Source organism: Neodiprion virginianus, chromosome 4 (assembly GCF_021901495.1).
Source record: "Neodiprion virginianus isolate iyNeoVirg1 chromosome 4, iyNeoVirg1.1, whole genome shotgun sequence".
Lineage (NCBI taxonomy): Eukaryota > Metazoa > Arthropoda > Insecta > Hymenoptera > Diprionidae > Neodiprion > Neodiprion virginianus.
In genome coordinates, this window is record NC_060880.1 from 21,505,956 (window position 1) to 21,530,902 (window position 24,947).

General features: G+C 38.0%; 1 protein-coding gene and 1 long non-coding RNA gene across 2 annotated transcripts in view; one reads left to right on the plus strand and one right to left on the minus strand.

The window, feature by feature from the left end:
- LOC124303100 (uncharacterized) overlaps nt 1–24,947 on the plus strand; it is a 59,635-nt gene that overhangs the window by 28,806 nt on the left and 5,882 nt on the right. The gene's annotated exons all lie outside the window — the stretch shown is intronic.
- Nucleotides 3,337–23,580, minus strand: LOC124303090 (putative lysozyme-like protein). Its single transcript, XM_046759885.1, has 8 exons — nt 23,401–23,580; nt 12,737–12,930; nt 11,981–12,116; nt 9,526–9,648; nt 8,913–9,204; nt 7,923–8,209; nt 5,851–5,985; nt 3,337–4,525 (listed from the first exon to the last, which is right to left on the minus strand). The coding sequence occupies exons 3-8, from the start codon at nt 12,083–12,085 to the stop codon at nt 4,427–4,429; spliced, it is 1,041 nt and encodes a 346-aa protein (XP_046615841.1). The 5' UTR covers nt 12,086–12,116; nt 12,737–12,930; nt 23,401–23,580; the 3' UTR covers nt 3,337–4,426.

The window sequence follows — 24,947 nt, forward strand, 5'->3', positions numbered from 1 at the left end:
TTATTACTTCTATTTTTTGTTTCCCAGTATTTTCGAAAATCGCACTCGCGCTGTTCTCGAATTATCGTTGTTTTCTTCTTGGCTGACTTCGAAATTCCTATAGTACATATTACTGAACGTAAGATCAAGATAAAAGATATAAATATAACCGTTACCACATTTCCGTTGTTGTGAAGTCAAATTTTAATTAATACAATATACACTCTCTGCGCTCTGCTACTAAACGGTAAAGAAACTAAACGATATTCACGTGATTAATAGTGCGTAAATGAGCAGCAAAAACTTGAAAAATACTGGGGCGAAGGACTTTCGAATTTTTTCACCTCTTTTTTTAACGACCATTTACACCTATACAATTACTAAGGGTTTTCAGCATATCTGAACTCTTATAATTAGTTACTCAAGCTAGCTAATTATTATCTTCTTTTGTGCTTCCGATTAGCATAATATTAATGAAAGGATAAATTACGAAACACATAGGTCTAATACAGGTTCCATCATTGGAACTTGAAAATTTCTATTTACGAGCCAACTGTGCCTGTTTCTCTCCGCAATGCATCATGCATTACACACACGTGCGCGATTTTCATGAGCTGAATTCCTGTAAATAAAGAAGTATTCATCGAATATTTAGCATAAAAAACATGTCCGCGTTATACAAACATTTTTTTAAGTTCAGTGCATTTGAGAGTTATTGTTTTGAAATCAATTCCAATATCACCCGGAGTCTCTTATTGTTCGTTAAACGTAACTAGAATATTTTCTATAATAATTTTTCAAACTTTTATTTTGCCAAGTTTGCGTTGCGCACGAATTTTTTTTTTTTTACAAACTGTATCAGACATACATATTTAAAGTTAAATAAGCAGAAATTAGTTTTCGAAGCCTGGATCAAGAAAAGTAACATTATGGGCAATTGATGAGAATCTGGTAAAAATAGAAGATCGTCCAATTGAGTTGCAATCACTTTTTTACGATGTCATTTATGAGATAGATTAATTTATGAACAATGATGAGAAATATACATCAATTCTTCAAGAAGGTAAAAATATGGTGACATTTTCGAAAGTGGTTGATTCAGAAATTCTCTTGTTATCAGAACAAGACACGATCGTGCGCAGTTATAATCATCAAGAATTACTAATTGAAAACTACACTAGGCAGCTCAAGAAAGAATAAAAATGTCGTCGTATTACGCAAAAACAAATGTAAGCTTCCTCGGTAACCGATTCTATGTTGGGTCATTTTATATTCTGTCTATATTACACCGCATATAACGATGACGATAATTTGCAATCTGTTTTTGAATTCATCGAAACTCATTTGTAGATCTGATACAACAAATCCCATGAAAAAATCGCTATTATTTCCAAGAGATCGACATCGCCGCGTGTGTGGCATGCTATTAGAATTAAAGATTCACTCAGAAAGAGGTTTCGGTTGGAATTTTAAACCATATGAAATTTTACTCGAGACATTCTTTTGATAGACTGATTCTCTCACGTAATTACCTTACATGCTCAAAAATCATTTAAGACTGTAGGGCAAACTTACAACATGAAATACGGAAACCACTTTACGAAATACATTCTTATGATATATTGAGGTAGCCATCTGGAAGTTCGTCAAATCCCATGTCAATTCTTGCGTAGGATCTCAGAACATACCCCATTGACAAATTCTAGCTATTCAATTTTTGAGTCTTCCAATTTTCAAAACTTGTGTACTGGTATTAGCCTGAGGAATTTCAATCCGAGGCGTATATAGTGTCGAAGTATCACAACAATGAAACGTAGTCTTACTGTTGTTGAACGAATATTATCACGCAAATCACTGTTTCACTTTAAAATAATGAAAGAAAAAAATCTCATGAAAATCCAGCATCAAAATTTTTACAAGGGGGAGGAAATTTGCAAACACGGTTGTAAGTGAAAATCGATTTCCTCATTGCTTACATAATTTCAATCACAATACAGCAGAATATTAGCGAGGTAAAAATCACTCTACACACGATGATCATGTTGCTCTGCATGAAATCGAGATGCGGTGCGAGCCAGGATGATAGGCAACCTGACATACCGCGGCGTTTATGAAGTAACATCCTGTAAAAGCTATCTCTCATCGAACTTCTCAAGTGACAATTTTCAAAAGACCGATCCTTTCGAAATAGGCATCATTTTGCTCTGCAATATTTCGCTCATAATTTATTTAAATAGTACTTTATTAGGTAATGAATAATTTTCAATCATACTATGACTGCGTACCTCGCAGAAAAGAGAAAAATTACAGAATCCCAAAGCATCCCATACTCGGTTATTGAAAATCATGCCTGTACATGTATGCGATGTATAATTTCTTGTGTCGTTCTTCTGCTTTTAGGTTCAAAGCAGAAAAATTCCAATCTATTTATCAGATGCTAATAAGATTTCAAAACAGTAAGGGGTCAAGATTTTTTACAGTTTAAGTACCAAGTGCTAAATCGACTAATGTTGAGATTTGGTATGACATAATGTTGCGAAAAATAATAAATTCTAGCTATTGTGGCAATTTTATCTCGACAGGAAATTGCCGCAATTATTTATGATTTAAAAGAATGAAAAAATTCTGTCATCAGAGAACTACAAATATAATTTACAGCTATAACTACGACTACATAGATTCAGTTGAGCCTCTTGTAATTGAAATATTTAGCAATCTTTCCATATTAGTCATGTTCGAATTTTTATACTTTCTTTTTGGATCTTTGGTTTTACGAGTTACGGTTTATGTAACTACAATGCGATCGATCGGCAAAAAATCAGTCTCTTCCAAAGAAGAAAGGCAAGTGTTGTAACCTGAAAATATATTATACTTTCTTAAATTCTGCAATACTTCAAATAAAAATTTGTCATGTGGCGAGTACGCAAACGAACGTTTATCTACTACTCTCCGATCATGAGACGGAAATAGCACAAGGATGCTGATACTTGGGCTGACGGAAGTAATTCAAAAATCCTAAGAATATTTACTTACAAAAGAATATGGTGGAATTAGCATTCAATTATTTTCAATATAGGATCAGCAATGTAGATTTTTTAATTATTGAAAATTCCTTCAAATTCGAAACGAAAGGATCAACTCTTGGACAGATATTTTTAATTCCAGGTATGAAAATTTATCCGAAAAAATCAACCACTTACCCGTAACTACGGCCTAGTACTCGCTAGAAATTGATTTCGCTCGCATTGCGGAAGCATCCTCAGCTATGATACATTCACGTAATGTTTGCCTCGCTTTCCCCGGACACTTTGCATGACCCGGAACAATGTTGAGAAAAATTAAAGTCAACTCTACAACCAGTTTTATTATATATATTATATATACATATAGACACACATGTACAAAAATATACAGCAGCTGCATATGCTGCCTATAATACAAAAGAGCTAACTTATACATTATAGCGCAATATAATGTTTCTACGTATCAAAACAATCTAAAAAAAACTAGACTCTATATTTACCACGTACTTGCAATATGTCTGTAACACACATCGATTTATGCAGGTAGATGAATGGCTAAGAGTTTATTAATCGTTTACTGCTTTCCCGAGACAGGTATAAGCAGGCATTAATTGTATAACCCGTAACGTGGCATAACGTAAGGTTGGTAAATAGATCACGTTACGTCTTCCGATTTTATCATTACACCTAATCACTGTTCACGTGGCGCAATTAGTGTATTTGCACGCATTTCATACTAAACGATAGAGATCCTGGTTGTGTAATTTATAAATAGGCAAAGTACGTAGAAAACGTAAGCATTTTATAATCATTTTTTTTTACTTATATTCAATTACTTTGGGAATAGCTCAGGCACCAATTGATAAATATAAAAATAGCACCGGGGAATTTTGCTTTCTTTGAATTATAAATTATATATATTTGTAATGGCACCGTAGCAATGATTTTAAAATCTATGATTCTCGGTCTTGTAGCAGAAGATTATTATTTTATGATCAATTGTGCATTTCCAGATCATCGCGTCGTGTAAAAATAACACTGGAGTTGAAAAATTAAAAGGTACAGGGACGATATTCATTTACTGATTTATCTATATATTACCGACTATTCGAAGGCTAAGATTAGCAACGGTCTTGTCCCTTTTGCGAAAAACTAGCCGTGATAGCATGTAAATATGATTATTTCACATTGCTGAAAAATTGTATAATTTGGTGCCGTGTGCCGATTTGACTAATTTTTCAAAATAATGTTACGATCGCCTGACACTTGAAAAAATAAATAGTAAATAGGATTGTGAGAAATATAGTACATTTTGAACCGCTTCTGAGCATTTTCTAGTAGCGTTGATTGTTGCTCTTCGAAGTCTTCGATCAGTTGAGTTAACTCTTCAGATCCTTTGGGTTCGTCATCGCGATTATTTTCTTCTATTTCGGATTGTCGGAAGGTAGGCCTTTGATTGCAAAAGCTCCGCGGAAGAAGGGCTTGAATACTTCCAAAACGTTCTGTGTTCTGCGGGCTGAATTCTGTGAAAATAAGTGACGAATGTCTGATTATTGATTATAGGCATGGGAAAAAGTAGATCCAAAAAAATCGTAATTTACATTGACATGATTTATTGAATCTCACAATCAGATGTGTTATGTATTAACTTGGATGATTTTATGTAAAAATTACTAGCAACGCGCGACGAAGACACTTATATGGAAAGCGGATTGCAAAACCCCTTGGAATATTCTGCGATCCGTAATTAATTTGATCAGGATAGTGGTGTAATATATATCCTTTTCACGTCCTTGAGTTAGTAACGAATTGAACGCTTTCCATAATTCAGTGACTCACATGCTCTGAGTACCTGAACACGCAAACTAAGCCGATATTCTATTGAATTCAATGCTCATTTTATTAAGGGTGATGATGGAACGAACCAAACATGAACATATCGCGCAATCGACAATTCTTCACCTACCAATCTTGGACCAAATTTTCGATTAGTCTGCAACTCTCAAACTTTATTCCGTGTAATAAGAGATCTGTAGAAGATCAAACCCTTGACTCTACCGTTCGTCGAGATAAAAATTATTCTTCATTATATACATAGAAACTTGGACTTTGTTCCATGACATTTCAGATTTACAGGTGTCGAAAAGCCCAAACTTCTCGAAAAAACATCAGTTTCACCATTGGAATGATTTTTACCCCTGAAAATTTCGCGTTTCAGTAAATAGCATATTGTATTACTAGTGCAGAAAGTGAGCGATTTTAGACGAGTGTGAAATTTACCGCACCAGCTGCGGCGAGCGATGTAATCATAGATAACGGCTGTCCGCGCACGGAACACACGCTTTTTTTTCCAACACGAGTCAAGGCAAGTTTGTTTTGAAAAGCACTGAAGGTGCGGCTGACAGCGCGTAAAATTGGAGTTAGGTGACTTACGGGCAGTGATACACGGCGTAAAATTGAGTTATTCGAAAGTGCGCATACGCCAAACAAAGCCCTGGTAATTATTTTCAATGTAATTGTCCGTCGAATATCTTAAAGATCACGGACCTCACATCGCGTAGAATAAGATTTCCGAATAGCAGATGAATTGTAAATTTGAGCTGGATTGTCGGGTGAAAAATTCAAACGAATCGATAATAGCCTGCGGTATGTAGAATTTCTGAGCGCAGCATCCGACCTCTGCGCCATACGTGGATGCAATAGGTGTGTAATCTAGGTGTTTGTATACAGGCTATTCGATGCCGGGTTTCGCAATGATAAGTGAAGGGACGCTGACATATTGGCAAACTGCGTTCTCGATTAAAACCACAAGAAAATATGTAATCGGTACATTAAGTGAGCTATTCACCGTTATTACGCTGCTCAACACCTTGCTGACGTTGGTGATGAGAGTGAATCCGTTGCCGAACACAGGCGGTGGAACATCCAGAGAGACGTGAACCCTGTCAAATTCAGGAATATCCTCGGTCGTCGTTGCGATGGTCTGGTTCAAGATAGAAAACGAATAAATGCGATTAGATGGATTGGATTTGGTCAAAGCGACAGAAATGAGGGGAGAAACGTTTCTAAATATGAATTTCATCCGTCTGGCCTTCGTCGATGGAAAACTGGTTCGCAGGCAGTGCAACTATTAGGAATGCAGCCTTCAGCTATCAGGTTTTACGTTTGATAGCCAAGCGTGACTCGAAATGCACATTAATGTGGTGGATTGGAACTCGTTAACCGTCCAAGTTGTCCGACTCGATTAACAACCCGCCATCATTTGCCTAATGCAGAAATTCGCTTCTGCGCTGCGAAGCCAGGTTAGCCACTTGTTTTGAAATATGCTTGTAGCATCAAACTGGGTGTGCAGAAAGTGTGACAAACAGGAATTTGTCGCATTTCGTCAGGAGTGATCTTACGCCACGATAAGGAACTGACTCGATTCTTCAATGACGTCAAACGAATGTATGTAAAAATTTGAAGCTACTTTTTCCGACAAATTTCCACAACATAACAAGATGAGTATATCACGAAAGTAATTTTTTTTTTTAAGTTCATTTAGTTACGGTATCTGGTAACATTGAATGGTAGAAGTTTCTATTTGGTGAGAAAAAAAAAAAAAATGAAAAGTTCAGTGCGACAATAAACTATGATTTCAGTACAGTACCGAAGGATCAAAAAATGGATTTGTAGGATTGGGGAAAGAGAGCACATTATCCGTATCAAGTAGGCCAGGGTGATGAGAAATGAAATTCATATGTAGACAAAAATATCGAATGTGATTTTATTATTCTTGAGCGTCTAACAACGCTATTTACATCATTTACAGGATACGCAAAGCGACCTTGGAGCCTTGCGTATCAGGACTTAATATTTACAAGTCTCTTAAGGTTCGGTAGTATTTGATTATAAACTAGACAGAAATGGCCAGATTGGGAGTGGTGGGCGATTTATAGTGAAGGGCTGCTTTATCTGCCGAGCTAAAAAAAAACCAATTTCAAACAATAGAATAAAAAATTGAACAAGTACAACCACTTTCCTAAGTGATTGCATTTTTTTTTTTTACAAAATTTTGAAAAGCCGCATTCCCTTGGATGTCAAGCAAGCCTGCCGTGCACGCTGTGTATGTGTAACCTATTGTACCCACGGTTACATTTCAACCACCACAACATTAGTTATAATCGTCAGCTGCGGTATGTTTCGAGCGAAACAAGTAGCTAACCTTGAACTCGAAAAGTTAAGGAATTACAAAGTTAATTGGGTAAAAAAAAAATAAAAAAATAAAAAATTTCTCACCTTATAGGGCAGTGTGATAGTTAATTTGAGTAAAATATTCGCATTATCAATATTATGAACCCGCTTTCCGAAGATGAATGACACGGTTGATTATCAAACGTGAAGCTATCAGGTATTCGGTCAAATGAAACTCTATGTGATCAAAGTAAAGGTATTTCACGGCTGCTCCACTTTGGTTAAGCGTCATCGTGTGCACCCAAAAATGATTATTTCCACCGTATATCAACCAGCAGCCGCGTCGTGATGAACCCGTTCAATTAAAGAACACGAGTAGGATATACATTAGAAAATTGTATTCTGAAAATCCTAATTGCGAAACGAAGTACAAAACGAAGAACAAAGAGTTGAAAAAAAAAAAAAAAAATGACAACCGAAATCAAAGTAGAAAAATATGTAAAAGTACGTACTCAACAAGTAGATACAGCTATAACAATAAGAAGTATAAATTATAATCGCATCTCCGGGACGAACAATTAGACGTGGATCTTACACGCCGATACAAGCGTTTTGTTATTCCATTAGTTTGATTCCACGAAATACGCCTGCGCCGTCGACGAATGATAACTAGGGGTTAACCACGAAGCGGGGTTAAAGCCGACTGCAGTTTCAAATCGTTCGAATAACTCAGTATGGTCCTCCTACCCCGCCGTTAAGGTTGGCGAAGGCGCCGAGGTTCACGCCGCCACCGGTTGAACCACCTAGGCTGAGTCCTGCTCCTGCGCCTGCCTCACCGCTACTGGATCCAGTGCCAAAATCAGTCGAGCCACCGGCGGATCCTCCAGTATCTCCACTTCCGCCGCTAAGGCCGCCTAGAAGACCTCCCAGACCGCCGCTTCCGCTGCTGAGACTGGAAATCGTCTGGATTTTTGAGGACAAGATTCCTCCGAGGCCACCACTGAGGCCACCAAGGAGTCCACCTCCAGCCGAGCCTAAATTTTTAGTCAAACGGTTCACAGTCAACGGACAATTCCTAAGTAAGAACCGCGAGGTTCGGAGGTGTTATGAAACAGTCAGAGACACGCAATCAGCGTTATGCTTGATGGCTGTTGTCGATTCCATGGCAAAGATTGCTCTTAGGCATGTTTGTAACTTCAGGCTTGAACTTTGGACTCTCACTTTTGGGTGAGAGAGTAGACTGAATCACCAGTCGACTAAAATTTCGATGAAGATAATCGTGACGTAAAAACTGTAAGCCTGTTCCGGCGTCTTCAGTTTTGAAACTTATCTACTTGAATCATTTTTTTTCACGATCTTGCATCAAGCTCGGTGTAAAATTTCCACATGCAATAATTATTTCACTACCTTTGTAAATATCAAGATTAAGTGCCGTCCGTTTTGCAATTATAAACCACGATATCAACCCTCCGTGCGAACAATTATTTTTTACATCTTTTGTCTGCACGCTTTCTCCAAGTGTTCCAGGCTCTCAAGGATTCGGAAAAATTGAGTCCTTCTTCTCAAAGTGTTAACTGCACCACCCAAAACTTGGCAGACTCAAGAGTTTCGAAGTATTATTCGTAAAAATTGATATTCAGAAAACGACTGGGCCCTGATATTCCCAGTGTTCGCACGGAGGGTTAAAGGATTGAACGTAATGTCCTGGCTTAAAAATTTACAGTCAAGTATACCGACCATCGCTGCTACCTCCTGAGAGTCCACCTGACAAGGAGCTAAGGGGGGCGATTTTTGATGCAACCGCATTTCCGATTCCGCTGCTGGCGGTTGAAATGAAGGAAGTGGCACCGGATATTAGAGGGCCGATGCTCGCAGTGCCGGCTTGGATCTTCTGAGATATCAGATTACTGAGGAATTGGCTGGTAGCTGATTGAGTATTGTCAATGCCGAATGCCGCGTTCTTGGCTTTGTTTCCTTCCTCTAACGCGGCAAGTGCGTTCGTCTTCGCGTCTAAGAAGGAGTCTAATTTCTAGAAAGAAAAAAGCACATCTCAAAAATTTATTATTGAAGTACACCGTAGGTCCGAACTACGCCAATACTTGATGCACACATCTTGACAAATGTTATCAGAAACGAGTGATTATACCGATGCTGCGAGTCGCTGAACGTCGGTTTATAGTCACTCGATTATTCCCGCTTAAGAAAGTGGCCTTCACCCCTGCAGAACATAGATTAACTGCGTAGAGCGGTTATGCAGATGTAAATGGAAGTCACCCGGAAATATTTCGTTGGTTTTATATCGGCGCTCTCTGAAAGGTTAGTGACAATAATAATTTGGAATATTTTTTACCCCGAAGACAAAGTTGATGATCCCATTTGTGGCACCCAGTTTGATGATGCCAATTTTCCTCTTATCCCTGTCTCCCCTCTCATTGTCAGTGGCAGCATCTCCGTCAGCCTCGACCACATATACCTGCCGTGACACAATGCTCATGTCAAGATGAAGAAGAACGAGGTATACACTCTAACGGTTATTTGAGGAATTGTTTCGTCTAGCATATGGTTTTTTGAGCTACAAGTTTTAAGTGATGCTAAATAATGATTACGTTCACGTTGCTTGAACAAAACGGATCTATCAACGAAAACGTTTAAAGCCTCTGATAATAATCGTGACAAAATTGAAATAATTAACAAGAAACAAACTAGTCAAAAAGGGTTCACGGTTTGGTTAGAATATCACAAATAATGCGTGCGAATGAGATTCAAATTCAGGATAAACTGTAGAGCTTTAAGCATTCACAAGCTTGCCTTAAGCTTGTCCGAATGTTTTTAATTCACCTTATAATGTTTACAACTGTAATTTCAAGTTGAGTGACGCATATCACAGAGCTAATGCCAACAGAGTATAAAATTATTATTAAGTCTTCTTTTTAAGCTAAATAGAGAAAAAAAATCTCAAGTCAAAGGGGCGTATATATTTTTTTTTTCAATAGTTAGCTTGAAAATAAGTCAACGGAAAGATTGTTAATGAGATAAAAAAAAATTAAACGCCCGTTTGGTTAACTCTTCAAAGGCAGAAGGGCGTATAAATAAGTATACAAGCCCTTTTGGCCTTAGCACCGCGATATTCTTATGTGAGTTTAAAGAGATAAGCTTACGTTACAATTATGCGAGTGTCCTTGCCTCTTGCAAAATCTAAAGAACCCAACTGCTAGAGCCAAATGAATTAATACGCAACGCGAGGCAAATAATTCATGAAATTCTTCTTAAGAGCTATAAGAATTCAGCGGACAACATTTCGGCCAGTAGGTCCGGCTCTCTTGTGTAACTTTCATTCGCTCGAATAGCAACTGGACACGAGTGGCGTAACTGCATGTCCTCAAACGTGTAAATTCGACTAGTCAAGAAAGTTTTCGGTGATCAATTCCTAGAAATTTATTAATTTCAGTGGGAAGCTTGGAATATTGAAGTCCGTATTTAAGGAGATAAAAGTCATCGGTATGCGTCAGGAAGACATTACGCATGCAAAAATATGCAATTTCATGTTCTATCAGAATTCGTAACTAAACGCTTTCGTTTCCAACAAAAATCTTAACAGATCGGTAGCGAAGTTTAACTCCATTAAAAATGTTGAGACTAGCGTTATGATGCAAAAATTGTTTCACGACGTAATATAACGTCATATTAATCGTCATTATTATAACTTAACCCTGTGTACTAAAGTGCAAAAAAGTCGGAAAACGAAGTACAATTAGCGAAAAACCGCAATGTTACAGAAAAAGAAAACAGTTCGTCGCTTGTTACATCATCGAATTAATTTTTCTACCGGTAAATCGAGCGTCGAAGATAAAATTTTCAGTGTTATAAAGTTACGTGAACTAACCCGTCAATGAGAATAAATAATATTATTACGTCTTTAATTTTGAAACATTCAATGGAGAAATGCCGCCGTCTAACGATAAATGAGAAATCGTAGAGCAACCGCTGCCGAATCATTGCGTAAGAATTAACACACACGAATATGTACGATTCCTTTCGCACACACGAGTGTCAAGCATGGGAAATAATTTGACTCGGACTTGACGAGGGTGACGCGTGCTTGCCGGTGATATGTGTAAAATTTTAATTCATACGTCGACATTCGCGTGATCCATGTGTGCCGACACACACATGCACGTCTGCTTGTCCGACTGTTTCTCTGTGCTTATCGGCTGGACCGTTCCTTCGACTACTTTCACTATCGAACTTACTCGGTTACCGTCAACGGTCGCGTCGGCTTAAGGTTTCCTCCAAAGTTAGCAAATCTCTACGGGCAAATAATTACCGTGAAAAACCTCCTCGATAATACGTTCCTCACTTCCATTTATTGTCGCTATAATTTCTGTACTCAACTGTAAAATTGTTCGGAAATCGGTTGCGTGTAAAATCTTTTTATTTAAATTTGTACTTTGAGCTGGAGTGAAAGGATTCACAGAAACTTACGACGGTGGAAGCAAACTTGATCAGGCTAGGCTCTTTTGATAATCGTTGCGAAAAGTCTTTTGGCTAATCGCCGGTTGAATATAAGATGAAAAAAAACTCAACGCAATCACGGCGACATTTAATCATCAAGAACTGAGACTTGGGGATTTTATTATATTACGTTGTTGGTATGCTCGGTTCAGAGTGCCTGAACTTGAAACTTCGACTCATTGTCAGACTGTGACTGAATTGCAATCTGACGGGTTGTACGGTGTTTCTAACATCGACTACGATATTTGAAAGCTCGGTGATTGGATATGTTATGGAACGTTAGGAATACTCACTTCGTTGAGGGGATTCAGATCATCCACAGCTTGTCTCTTGACGGGACCGGCGTTGACAACGGCCACTGCCACGAACAGCCCACACAACGTGCACGCTAGTTTCATTTTATTGGATTGATAATAAATTAAGGTTTACCTGAAAGACAAAGACTGCGATTATTCGACGGTTTAGGGCAATAACAGGGCAAATGCGCTCACGCCTACTTCAACTATGAAATTCATTTAGCAATAACCGCAACTACATCCGAGCAGTGAAAGGATTCCCAAAGCTTTCTGACTGGTTAAAAACGTGGCACTGAACTCGTCAAATTAATTTTACATTTATTGCACACAGCCGAAGAGAAATCGTGAAATTATTCAAAGGTGGGTCAAGAGAGGATCCGGATACTGGACTGCGGATATATGAAAACAGAAATCACGTGAGATCCTGTCGGAATTGAAGAATCCATTCACGTTCTCGACAGGAAGGTAAAAGAGAAAAAAGGTAAAAAGAAAACAATTTCTGTATAAACAAGAATGCAGCGAAATTTTCAAAGTACGTAGCGTTATCAAACGAATTTCAAAAAGAAAGCGAAAGAAGAATACACTCGGAAACTCACTGCAAATATTTATTTTCTTTCACAAATTCAGACGCTGCCACTCTAGGATTATTCTTTACGCGAAGTTATTCGGGCAGATAGTGTTGAGACGGCTGTCGGAGTGTTAACCTTGAGGTAAATTAGCCCTGCTGCCACAGGCGGGTTAGTAGTGACTTACCGTGTCGGTCGGCCGAGGGGATGCCTGCGTGTTTTCGAGATGTGTTCCAGGCGGCGTATAAGCCTCGTTTGAGAGACTCCAGAGAGGCGACTTCGATGTCTTGCGGTCAGCGAATGTATGTATGGGTCTTGCTAGAGTCGGTCGCTTCGTAGGTGGGGTGCTTTCGACTGCAGCACCTCTTATATCCTATGCCACTATAAGCAATATTCGCACTAGAGGCTGCCCAACGCAGACAAGCGCTAATGTCGTTGTTTTAGGCGGCACGTATGCCCGGAGGAATTGAATAATGCGCCGCGGTGATTAGCCCGAGTTCCCAAATCCCTCGTTTTTCTTGCCCAACTCTAAAGTACAACCTAATCCCGTAAAAATTTGTCCGCCAAAAACATTTCACAATACCTGGCACGAACGTCACTCGCTGCTCGGCATTATCTTAGCCGGACAATTCGACAGGATCTGACACGAGCCGAGTGGGCGCAGACACGAGAAGCATGCCGGAAAGATTGCGATAAAAATTAAAAATACGATTTACGCTGTCACGTAGCAGTAAATTCTTCAAATTATTCCCAACGATTTCTATTTTTTTTTTTTCTTTTTTTAGGTCTTTTTAATTCGTTCCAGAAGCACGTTCTTAATGTCCGACGTAACCTACGCGGTATTCGTTTGAATATCGTGCGAAGATCTATGTTGCGCCGGTGTAATTGATCTCATTTCGATCCGAACGAGTGCCGCTTATTGATGATTCCGGTTGTGTGTATCGATATATCACTGCATGCCAGAACTATTGCCCAAACTCATATTTCGGACATCGAACCATTCCACATCACTCCGTTACAATTATTCACTATGCGGTTTCACAATTAAATGTTTAGCAATCTTGTAAACGTAGTGCGTTTAACCGGTCCGCATAAATTATACCAAGTTTGCAAATTGGAAGAGTTCAACATTAGGATTACTTTTTCTATTTGATTGGAGTGTGCGGGTAGGAAAGAAACAAAAAATACGTGCCAATACGCCAGCAAAATCTAACGAAGCAAAAGATATATCGAGCAATTTTAATGCCTGCATGCAATATGTATAGAAACTGTTTCGATATTTCACAGAGTTTGCGTCGACGTCACTGACAAATTAGTCTCGAACAATTTTTAAGAGCACCATACTTTGGCGATCGGTATGTTATAAAGATTTTATATCGGGTGTACGTTCGAATTAAAAAGTTTTCTAAATACAGTTATACCGAAAATAAAGTGATTGGAGTCAACGAGGGTAAATTTTATTTAACGAATGAAAAATAACGTTGAAGAAATGATGTAAAATTCATGAATTTCAACCGAATAAAACCCCGTTATCGATCACTTTAGAGCAAACATTTGACTAGATTTTTTTCAATATCAAAAGTAATCATTTGCCAATCAAGCACTCAATGCGAAGTTTCCATTCGTTGAAAATCGCCCAAATTCCGCAGTTGTAACGCAACATATTATCACTTGGACAACCAAATTTTCGTTAACTGAAAAAACGCTTTCTTTGCTGTGACAAATGCTTAGTATTTGCAGTGAAATACTTTTTCACCACCCGCAAAAAAGCCGTTGTTGATCCAAACAATCCTTACATCTAGTGTGGTTAGTTTGTTTGATCGCGGAATGGCTTTGCCGAGGAACGTACAGATATTATTTATTAGGCGATAGGGATGGTTTGTGTAAAAGGTAAAAAGTGGCCTGGATCGAAGTAAAAACATAGCGCAAAAGGGAGACGAATGGATTTTTAATTTCATCATTCCCTTGTAACGCAGGCTACAACTTTACGCTTGAGAGGAATGAAAGATGTTGGAATCCTTCGAAACGCGTTGTGCGTATCACGTTTTATAAATCGAGAGTTATTTTAATTGCAAATAAATAACAGTCGCAGATTCGTAGATTCATATCACTGGCTCTAATTATCACCTCTCTCTTACGCAACGGTAAATCTCTCCAAATCGGTAGACAGGATTCAGTTTTACGTAACTTGCAGCTTACAGTGATTCTGCGCATGGTTGCTAGCAAAGCTAGAAAACCTTATGAATTCAAACCGGTGAACGTGCCTCTATTCTAGTTATGTTTTCTAAGATTTATAGGATACCGGCCATGATACTCGTATATTCAACGAATCGTAACAACAGTAATAATAATGACTAAAAAAGAGAAAAAAAAAAAGAAACGAAGAAAACCGACGTGTTTTCATCTTTATTCATACGAATAAACGGGACTTGTAGCAGTGCGTCGGTTCGAAGACGTGCTTGCGAATACAAATTGCTTCATATGAGATTCGGTCACCGTCATGACGCCAAACTCGTAATCGCGCATTGTCCCTGATGTGGAATAATGAAAAGTCAGTTCGTTTCTTCGGTGATTGAGCATTTTCGCACGTCTCGAACAATGACACTTATAATAATACTACGGCATTAAATGCGAATCCATATATTTTTGTGCACAATCGCCGGTCCAAGCTGCTTGCAAGCTCGACTCATTCATTTAGTGAAGAATTACTCAGCGAAACGATCGTTGAAGCCAATCTAGAATGAATTTAATATTTGTAATAACATGCGTATACCTTGTAGTGAAAGTACTTAGCTTTTATTTCTCATGGTCATTTTTTTTTTCTTTCCTTCTACAATCCGAGTTAAGCAATGTGTTTTTGAATCAATCAACGTTCGTGTAGCCAACGCATTCGCTACGTCATCATTCGCCGTAAAGTAAAAACATTCCAATTCCGTTAGTGTGGATTTTGGTAAGAGCCAATCGATATCCTCACCGATAACATAGCGAAGCTTGATAATCATCAGTATGTAGTATAATAATAAAATAAATATGTTTTTACACGTCTGTTACTTATACAATCAGTCGCATAGCATTTCTTCGTCTTTATGATTTTAATCAATTACCGATTGTTGTACCGTCGCGTGAACGTGTAAATATTTTCTGTAAATACAGCTAATGTGCATTTTATTTTTAGACATTTGAATGTACTTGAAATGTCTTTATTCAATCTACGATTTCATTTCATTGAAATATAAAAGTAGTTTTCCTATCTCGTTGTGCAAATACTTACATCACTCTCACAGCCACGAGAAAAAATGGAATTTACCATGACATCGTGACTGACAATAATTTTCGAATAACTCCAATCTCACTGAAAAAAAATTCTAAACATAGCGGAAAACATTGAGTTGTACAGGAATTTACTAGTAATTAATTAATCGTTTCTCGCGGTGAATCGTCTGTAACAGAGTTAAAGAATTTTTTCTTTCTGGTCGATAGAAAATTTGATTTTGTAAAAAATAAAAATTACAAATTAGTCACTCGAATCAAATCTGATGTTTCATATACCAACTGGTATTTTAATAAACGTAGATGTGGTTACAAAATGAAGAAATACTTGATCGATTTCTAATGACAATCATACTCGTATTGGATTAATTTTAGAACGATGAGACTTCATCGAAACAAAACGTGAAAACTCGTGGGTTTTCAGGAGTTACAAATTTTCGGACGAATTGAATGCTCACGGTGTGAATTTTTTTCGAAAGTTGATTCGTTGTGGGAAGTACGTGCATCGGTTGGACCGATTGAGAAATAAATATAAACCGCATGTAGTCTGCATGCCGGATGTGGTTGTGCGAGGTGGCGCCTCGTGGGGAAGTTTCGCGTACTCAAGTTGTACAATCCAGTCAAAAAACTGATGAAACACAAGCAAAGTCAAATCCACGGTTCAAAACTTGAATTTCAAGAGAATCGAATCGAGTCTGATAGAAGAATTTCTCATTTATAACGACATGAAAACAAAATTGAAATATCTGAATATAAAGAAAATAATTCACTCGTTGGCTTCGGAAAAAACACACCATTATTTCAATTTTTTTCAAATTCAAATCGTAATTTTTGGCAAATTTTAAATAGTCAGATATTGATGCTTATTTTGTGAGTCAATGCCCAACGAATTTTTTTGACATTGCGATTTTTAACTGTGTCGAAAATAGATTTATCAGTTATAGTTAGAAACAATTTTCTAACACAGAGTGTTTGGTGATTATCTATCGACAGTCGCCAGCGTTGTAAAAAAAAGTCATTTAATAATGACGTTAAATGTTAAATCACTGCCTTCGAATTTTCGGTTTAAAATATTTTTTTCCAGCTGGCGCAAAATTGTCCACAATTATCAACACATTGTTACTACTCGTCTTTCTATCGAGATTTCTCATCTGACTGTACGATGGATTCATCCTTAACGAGAAGCTTTCGCGATGCTCTTTTCGGAACGCGAAGCCACGTGAATAAACGTATATAATATACTTCTCATAACTCTCTTGAAATGCGATGATCTCTAGAAACTTGAAACACATCTCACGTTATGCAAGAATGTGCGGCTTTGCAGGTGTGGAAGCTAGATTCAGTAAACTACCGTAACGAATGAATAGTGAACAGGATTGGCTTCACTTTCTTCTAGGACCACGTTACACAATTATAAAACCCCTTCATGATCCAAAATCCGTCTCATTTCGCATGGGTTGGAGTTACCAAGATGTGCGCACAATAAAAATTCTCGAATCTCACAACGATATATTGTTTTTCAAGAAATTAATAATTCATATCCGCCGTCTGGAGGTTGTCTCTTTATTTTCCTTCTTTAACATACGCACACGTGATGTTTCATAGCGGCGGTCGTTTCTCCGGATCAAATTCATAGATGGAAATAAATGATGACCGGAGAAACGTGCTTGTTATAACGATTTATATCCACTCGTCTCCTTAAGACTCATCCTGCTTTCCCTGCTACACGTTTTTCGATTTGAGACGGTTTGCATTTTACGAGGCAATCGTATTAGCGAAACTCGAGCTATGCGCTAGGAAAAAAACACACTCTGAATAGAGGATATATTTTTGAAACTGTCAAAGAGAGACCATCGCCGCATAGGTTCCAAAAAGAGATGAGGTTTCAATAATCGTATGGATTACGTAGTTATGGTTAGTACATGCAATGGAGATTCCAAGCCGCTCTTACTACATTTTCGGTCTGGATTATCATGTTGAGTGGCAGAAGCAAGATACACAATTAAGTATTTATCTAGTTCAGCTGAAAACTTGAATTGATTTAAGAGATGTGAGTAATTAGAGAATTACCCACCGGTTGATTTTCCCATCGTCACGAGGAAAATGTTCAAGTGAAGAGACTGTATAGAAATTCGCAGCTGAAATGAAATTTCGATCTAATCGTTATAATCTTTCAACGGTTATACGGGAATAAAATGTTACTAAATGAGAATTGAAGCTCCTCATTCCTCAACGACAAATCCAACCTGTATTTGAGTGTGTTAAGATCCGAAATCCTTGCGAAATTCACGAGCAGAGAAATTATCGTGTTCAAATTACGTGCCGTAATTTTTATGATTGTATGAAATTTTAACATAATGAGGTGATTAATGAGAAAACAAAATGAAGACTGCGTTATTATTGGTGTGTGAATAGTCATCTGAATTTTTTAAAGTTAAGGGGATGTCGGAGTTCCCACAAAGTGAACAAATCACATTTTACACTTTTTTTTCTCCCACTAGTAATTAGGTTACACTCGAAAAAAAATTGGTCTTAATGACCAAAATTCGGTCCCGGAAACCGAATTTCACGGTTAATATACATCCGACCTAACAATATTTTCACACAAATAAGAACATTAGTTGATTTTATAGTGCGCGGAAAACGAAAGGGCTTAGCAATACCTAATAAAAGGTTTGGCACCATAATCCCATAGATTCTGTTGCGATTGCAAAATCAGATTTACACATTGAAATTATTTTGTAAGGATTGAAAAATGATTGTTTCATTGTTGTAGCTGAAAAGTTATCGTTTGATTGTAATTTATATTACATAAATGAAGTGCCACATCAAACAACAACAAAGAAATATGCCATTGTGAATTGAAAGGCTGATTTAATGACATTAGACCACGAATGATTTAGTTCTGTTGATTATACTAGAAAGATGCCTGGAGCCTCTCCTAATAACTGCCCGCATTACTCCTCTTGGCGAAAGGATTTTTAACGCGATACAGAAAGCAATTTGCCACTTAGACAAAAAATGTTGTAATCTTACGGTGTAACGTGTTATTTGGTAGCGGTAATCAATTAGTAGCTCTCATGATTTCGTAAATTGACTAATCTTCATTGACCAAATAGATTTAGTGAACTGTATGAAGCGATTTAGTTGAAGCTATTATAGGACATTCAATATTTTGATAGTACCATGAAACAAGTATCATTTCATTAAATTGACTTAATTCAAATAAAGATTTCGTAAGTATATTTAATTCAATTCAATTTTCTTGTGATTTTGAAACAATTATTTTGATAATTTTTGCATTTACAACAAAATTTGGTGTTCCCACGACAAAGTTTTCCATAAAAGTGCTTAAAAATTAATTTTTTTTAAAAAGCAAAAAGTTTTCTCTTCGAGTATAGGAACGTCACAATGGTAAAGGCCATAATAAATAATTCACCGATTGATTAGAATCCGGCCATCGTGAGATCCAATTATAATGAGAAATCTTTCTTATATGGACACAATTCCCAACACTCTAAATCAAATTTTATGCAATGTCGAGAAACGTATTCTTAACGACATCGTGTTTTCAGCAAAATTTCTTCCATTGTTCAGCTCATTTTGTAACTTTTATGAGCACATAAGCGCATATTTAACCTCCATCATTTACCAAAGTTTGAAACGATTCCATTATTTCTACGAGACAAAAGCTTGAAATAGAACCTATTCGGTTCGTCGGACCTCTAAATTCCTACAATCCTCTGATTCACACCTTCTAATAAACACGTTGAATATTGGCCCAACTCCACTAGCCACTGTAATTGTATGTTCGATGGTAAAAGTAAATTCGGACTAATGCTGGCCCAAACATGCGAGTTCAATTAAAACAAAAAATGTGGAGCTAATGAATATTCACGTTATGAGAACAGACCGCTGTAGGATTTACATAATTCTACAGTTTAGCACTTTCTTAGATTTCCACGCGTGATGCAATAGGTAAAATAATGTCGAAAGCAAAGAATTCCGAAATATTTTCACTCCAGCTTCTCTGAGACGCGCGCCAACACAGACGAGAGCTTTTCAAACTAGAGGAAATCCGTACGATGATACGTGACATCAGAAAAATAGCATCCCGCACATAACGATGAGAATGTTCAATGATGCTTGTTCTAAGAGAGAAAGGCGAAGAAAGTCTCCGTGAGAATAGACTATAAACAAGATCGTAGATACAACAGCGGATGCACTCAGTTAGCCTCGAAACTTAACCAGCGCAAGTTTCATCAAAGACTCGTGACCGAAATAATTCTATACCGAGCGTTGATCCAGTTCATAGTAATTATATTGTGCCGCTGTTTAAAACCTACGTTAGTAAATCCCTAGAGCAGTAAACTGAAAACTGGGCCAGATTAGCCATGCCCAAATATTCATCCTGCAGTAAAACACCTGCGATGGAGTTTCCGTCTGATGAAATTACACGTTTGAGATCGGAAACCAGATACTGTATTGCAACACTACTGCCCTGAGCAAAAAAATTTTGCGGCAAACGATGTTTTGAAAGTAAACCTATTATTGAAAGTCTACGTTGACCTTCGAGGACAACGTCCAAGAGTCCACAAAATCTAACCGTCCCTCGATACAGTCTTTAACTCGAGAAACTGCCTTCTAATTTTATCGCTGATATTGAGCCACGCATCAATTTAATTTTGGCTCAAAGCGCGGAACGCTTGTTGAAATAAAATTGAATATTTCGCAAACAAGTTTCGACGTGTTCTATGAAACATTTCACAGCCTGTGCATGATCGGGTTAACTTGAGTTAGCGAGTTCAGCTCGTTTCGTACGGTGGAATAATAATTCGAAGGGTGTTTCTGAGTAAGCACCACATTAAGTTGGAATACAAACTAGGTACCTGCTTCATACAAGTGTCTTGGATGCTGAAATCCAAAGCAGAGTCGGGTTCCGTTGTTACACCGTTTCGATTACCGAACGGATGATTGCGTGTCAAAAGACTTCCACCGCACCGTTCTTTCAATACTTCACTATCTAACCGAAATTTTGAAAATCAAATTTTAATTTTGTCAACTGTACGATTAGCCAATCACATGCAGCTCCAGAAAAAATATAAATTTGATTGCCCTCGAGAAAACTACACTCTTCAAGTGTTGTGTTCACTAATTTATACTGGTTTCAAGAAATTATGTCACCTATATCATGAGCGAAAATGAATAAAAATGAATCATTGGTAATTCCTACAGAAATTTTGTAACTTTCACATCGTTTTCTGCGGAATCACCGATTTTGATACATGCCTTGTGCAACCATACAATTTTTGTCTCAGAACATATATCCTGTTTCGTGTGAGATATGCGCGTTGGAAATGTTTTTAGGAGGGTTGAACTTCAATTTTTTAGGCAAATTTTTAGTTATTTATGCCACAAAAACATTGCTGTGTGGAACTTAAGCTTCAGCTAATTATCTGCCATTAAACGAGGAACCATGTCAAGAGTATGTCCAAATTGCTTAATAATAAAAATTTAGTAATTCTGCAATTGGTAAACTAAACGTATGTAGTAAGCTTAGACTATCATAAAGAATATTTTACGTTAAATCATTGGGTTGCGGAATTTCTTCAACTATGTCGGGTACATCCAACTCGATGAAAAGACATTTGCTTTCCTAATTATTATGTATGCAATAGATGTCGTAATGGGCGACTATATTTTTGTAGTAAATGGGCGTATGGAAATATACAGTAAAGACTGGTTAGGCAATTTTTTACGAGTTCCTTCAACTCATCATTCGAGTGTGAAACACTACGGAAATTGATTTATAACCTAAAGCAATCGGTCATAGTATCGGGTAGCTGATTAATGTTGAGTGTCACAGTGGTGAAATGGGGAATTTGCAGTATTTTAACACAGAAACCGGATTAACCAAGTATTTCATTTGTTCAATCGGTATTCGAGTCTAATTATTAATACACGGTTCATTTTTGACATTTCGAAACCATTCACCACCACACCAGCTTCATTTCTTGTAAAGTGCGCACTGTTGAAATAAAATAATCGTCAGCTTGTAGAGTTATGGAAGAAAAGCAAATGTACTGAAGTATTTTGTTGCTCTGATCGTGAGTAAAGTTTTTTCTTCATCGCAGAGTTAGAAAATGTATTATCAAATGATTTACAAAAGCATGCCTCGATCATCCTCGTACTTTCCGAATCGTCTTGATTCAATGATTTAAGAAATTAAGTTTCTTGGATTCAAGACTGAAGGTTTTAAATTTTAACGTGCCAGGTCTTGTCAGTGCTTCGTTTAGAGGATTCTATAGTCAGTCTATCCAAGATATAATTGCGCGAAATCTTGCGAATCACTCCGAAATTGATTAATTCGTTCCATTTATGATGAGTAAATTCTAGCTACCACCGAAAATTCACTGAATTCAAGAAACATTGACGCATTTTAAATCGTGAAGTGTGAGGATGGCATTTATGTTGATTATTATGATTATATACTTGAGTGAATTACCCGTCATTACAGGTTTTCGAATTATTCTTCAACGAAGCAATGATATAGAATTTGCTCTTACTAATTAATAATTTATATGCTTTGGAACGGCGCTTTACCGATAGAGTAAACAAGTATTATCGAGTATCCATCGATTTCTATAGCAGGCGCTATTTTATAAGGAAAATCTATCTCACTATTCTGTTTAAGTGTAAACGGAAAACTGATATCAGGCCATGTAGGTATAATAACTGAATGAATACGTAGCACCACCAAAGAGTGTGTAACTCGGTTCTAACAGGGTCCGTGAAGAAATATCGTAAACACCGTTTACCGAGTAATGTTCAAAGTTTGCAAAAAATAATTCTGAGACCAAGAAACCGATATTTTGGAACTTTGTGCAGATAATGATTCTCATAATCCGTAGCAATCAAGTACCTAAGCAACTATCGATTCAGCATTCAAGTTCCGATCCTTACATATATAAGTCAATATTATATGTATAATGCATTAACGCTAAGAGCACTCATGCTTCGGATCCAAGCAGAGGTATTTTTTGCAGACAAATAACAAATCGCAAAGTGGAACATTGCCGTATACATATTGAAATATCCAAGGTACAAATAAGAAACGTGCAAACGCGTATGCATGCGACATTCCATACTTTTTATCATCTATTCCACGCACATGCCATGTACGAAGATATACCTGTAATATGCTTCTGCCGTAACAGTCAGGATCCAATTTATTCTATCACGCGTGAGATGGAGCAGCCGATTGACAATCGTCACTGTCTCGCCCGAATAAGTTTTCACCCGGAGAAAGGATCGGCGCGACCTAATTCCATCCTCCGAAACCTGTTCGAACTATCGACTCAATTTCGTCTCCTAGTATATTATAGACAGAGAAAGTGATCATCATTTTGCATAATTGAACAGCTCATTTGCAAGTCTTACATGCCCTAAAGCCGTCTCACCGCCAGGAGTATACGATCATCAAGGGGTAATGACAGGAACCAAAAACGTCAATCAGGAACAATTGTAACGGTATTTGTGCTCTGGATGGATAACAAGGGCAATAAAAGGTCGCATGCTCACCGAGTTTGGGTCGGTGAGCTTCCCTCCCACTCCTCCAACCATAAACACGTTTCCCGATAGGATCTTTGCTTCTGGCTACCGTGCCACCACTCCACTCCACTCCACTCCACTCTACTTGACACCGTCTACACTTTGGTTTAAATCACGAGAGCGATGTCGGAGGCGATTAAATCACTTTCAAACACCTCGCGCAGAGATCGGCGGACACCTCGGCTTACCTTTGGCGACTCGCAATCAGCACGGTACTGCACCACCTTACCGGACCGTCTCTCCTTGGCTCGGGTCCTTTTCAGACGAGCATTTCACTGACCTACGTCTCGGCCACCAGAATGCCGAGGATTGGTAGACGATCCGGCAGCAATAACTTCTTGGTCCGTCGACTGTTTCTCGATATCGTTTGCGTCTCTTTCAGTCGTTTACCTGTGCCGCAGATGACACTCACTGTTAGACTGCTAGGCGTAAAAGCCTGCTGGGAACCAACACGCCCACTGTGAGGACTAATTTCTCTTGGTGCCTCGCGACTTGACTCTGTAAGTAAGCTGGCTTGCTCGCGTGCCTTTTGCCACGCGCAATTGAAACAAAGAAAGCAGAGAAATGAATGGTGTACCGGATGTTGAAAAGAAACGCCCGGTACCAGTGGCGTAATGTGAGCGTAGACGGCGCCCTTGCCTTTATTGGTAGAAATCGATTGGGTAATAGCTAAACAAAACGGTCAATATCGTCGGAATTTAATGTCGAAAACGTTGAAGTTCGTGAGGATGTATCTAATGAGAGAGTAATCGTGATAACGATTTGAATCGACACGACTGCAGGCTTCTCGATTATTGACGCTCCGTTTCAAAGCGCTAATAAAGCAAGTATGTGTGCGAAATACATTGACAGATAAAAAAGAGCACCGAACTATGTGGTCGAAGAACGCGAGGTTAGCGGAACTTTCTTTTCATACGAAATGGACAAATATACGTACTGCGCGTTTGAATATAACTGTTACCTCGCTTCGGATGATTTTTTGATGAGATTAGCTGATTACAAACGATGCAATCTCACTTGCCATTTCTGGAGCATCCAAAAGGCCTTGACCTCCAGCCGAGGATGATTTTTTTATGACTCTAATTCGTTGGGACTGGCTACAATTTTTCTTGTAATGGGTTGGCGGTCTTAATCGCCCCATACCTGTACCTCGAAAACTGAGAGAGATACGGAAATAAGTTTTACACAAAATAGCGAGATCAAAGACAAATTCAAAAGTGTATACGAACATTTTTGTTTCTTATTAATTTTCAACTTCCCGTTTCTCTGATTTCTGAGAAAAGAAGCAGTTGTTGTAATCACCCCGAAAATTAAATGCTGAGTATTCGCTAGATCTCGATGCTTCCGATCATTTTCGAATGGACGCTGTGTCTGCGTATGTATGCATTTGCGTATGATACGTGTGACCAATTTTTTTATCCGCCGATATCTCGAGAACGAATTACCGGATTTCAAGGATTTTTTTCTTAATCCACGGGACTTTTCCAAACTTAGAACTGATTAGATTTTGACTTTGA

Bases quoted from the DNA above. Each gene is read 5' to 3' on its own strand.
- LOC124303090 (XM_046759885.1), bottom strand. From the start codon at position 12,085: ATGAAACTAGCGTGCACGTTGTGTGGGCTGTTCGTGGCAGTGGCCGTT. The intron at 5,986-7,922 runs GTAGGAGGACCA...ATCTTGAACCAG, and splicing joins TCGCCAACCTTAACGGCGGG to ACCATCGCAACGACGACCGA. The intron at 4,526-5,850 runs GTGAATAGCTCA...TTATTTTCACAG, and splicing joins TGTTGAGCAGCGTAATAACG to AATTCAGCCCGCAGAACACA.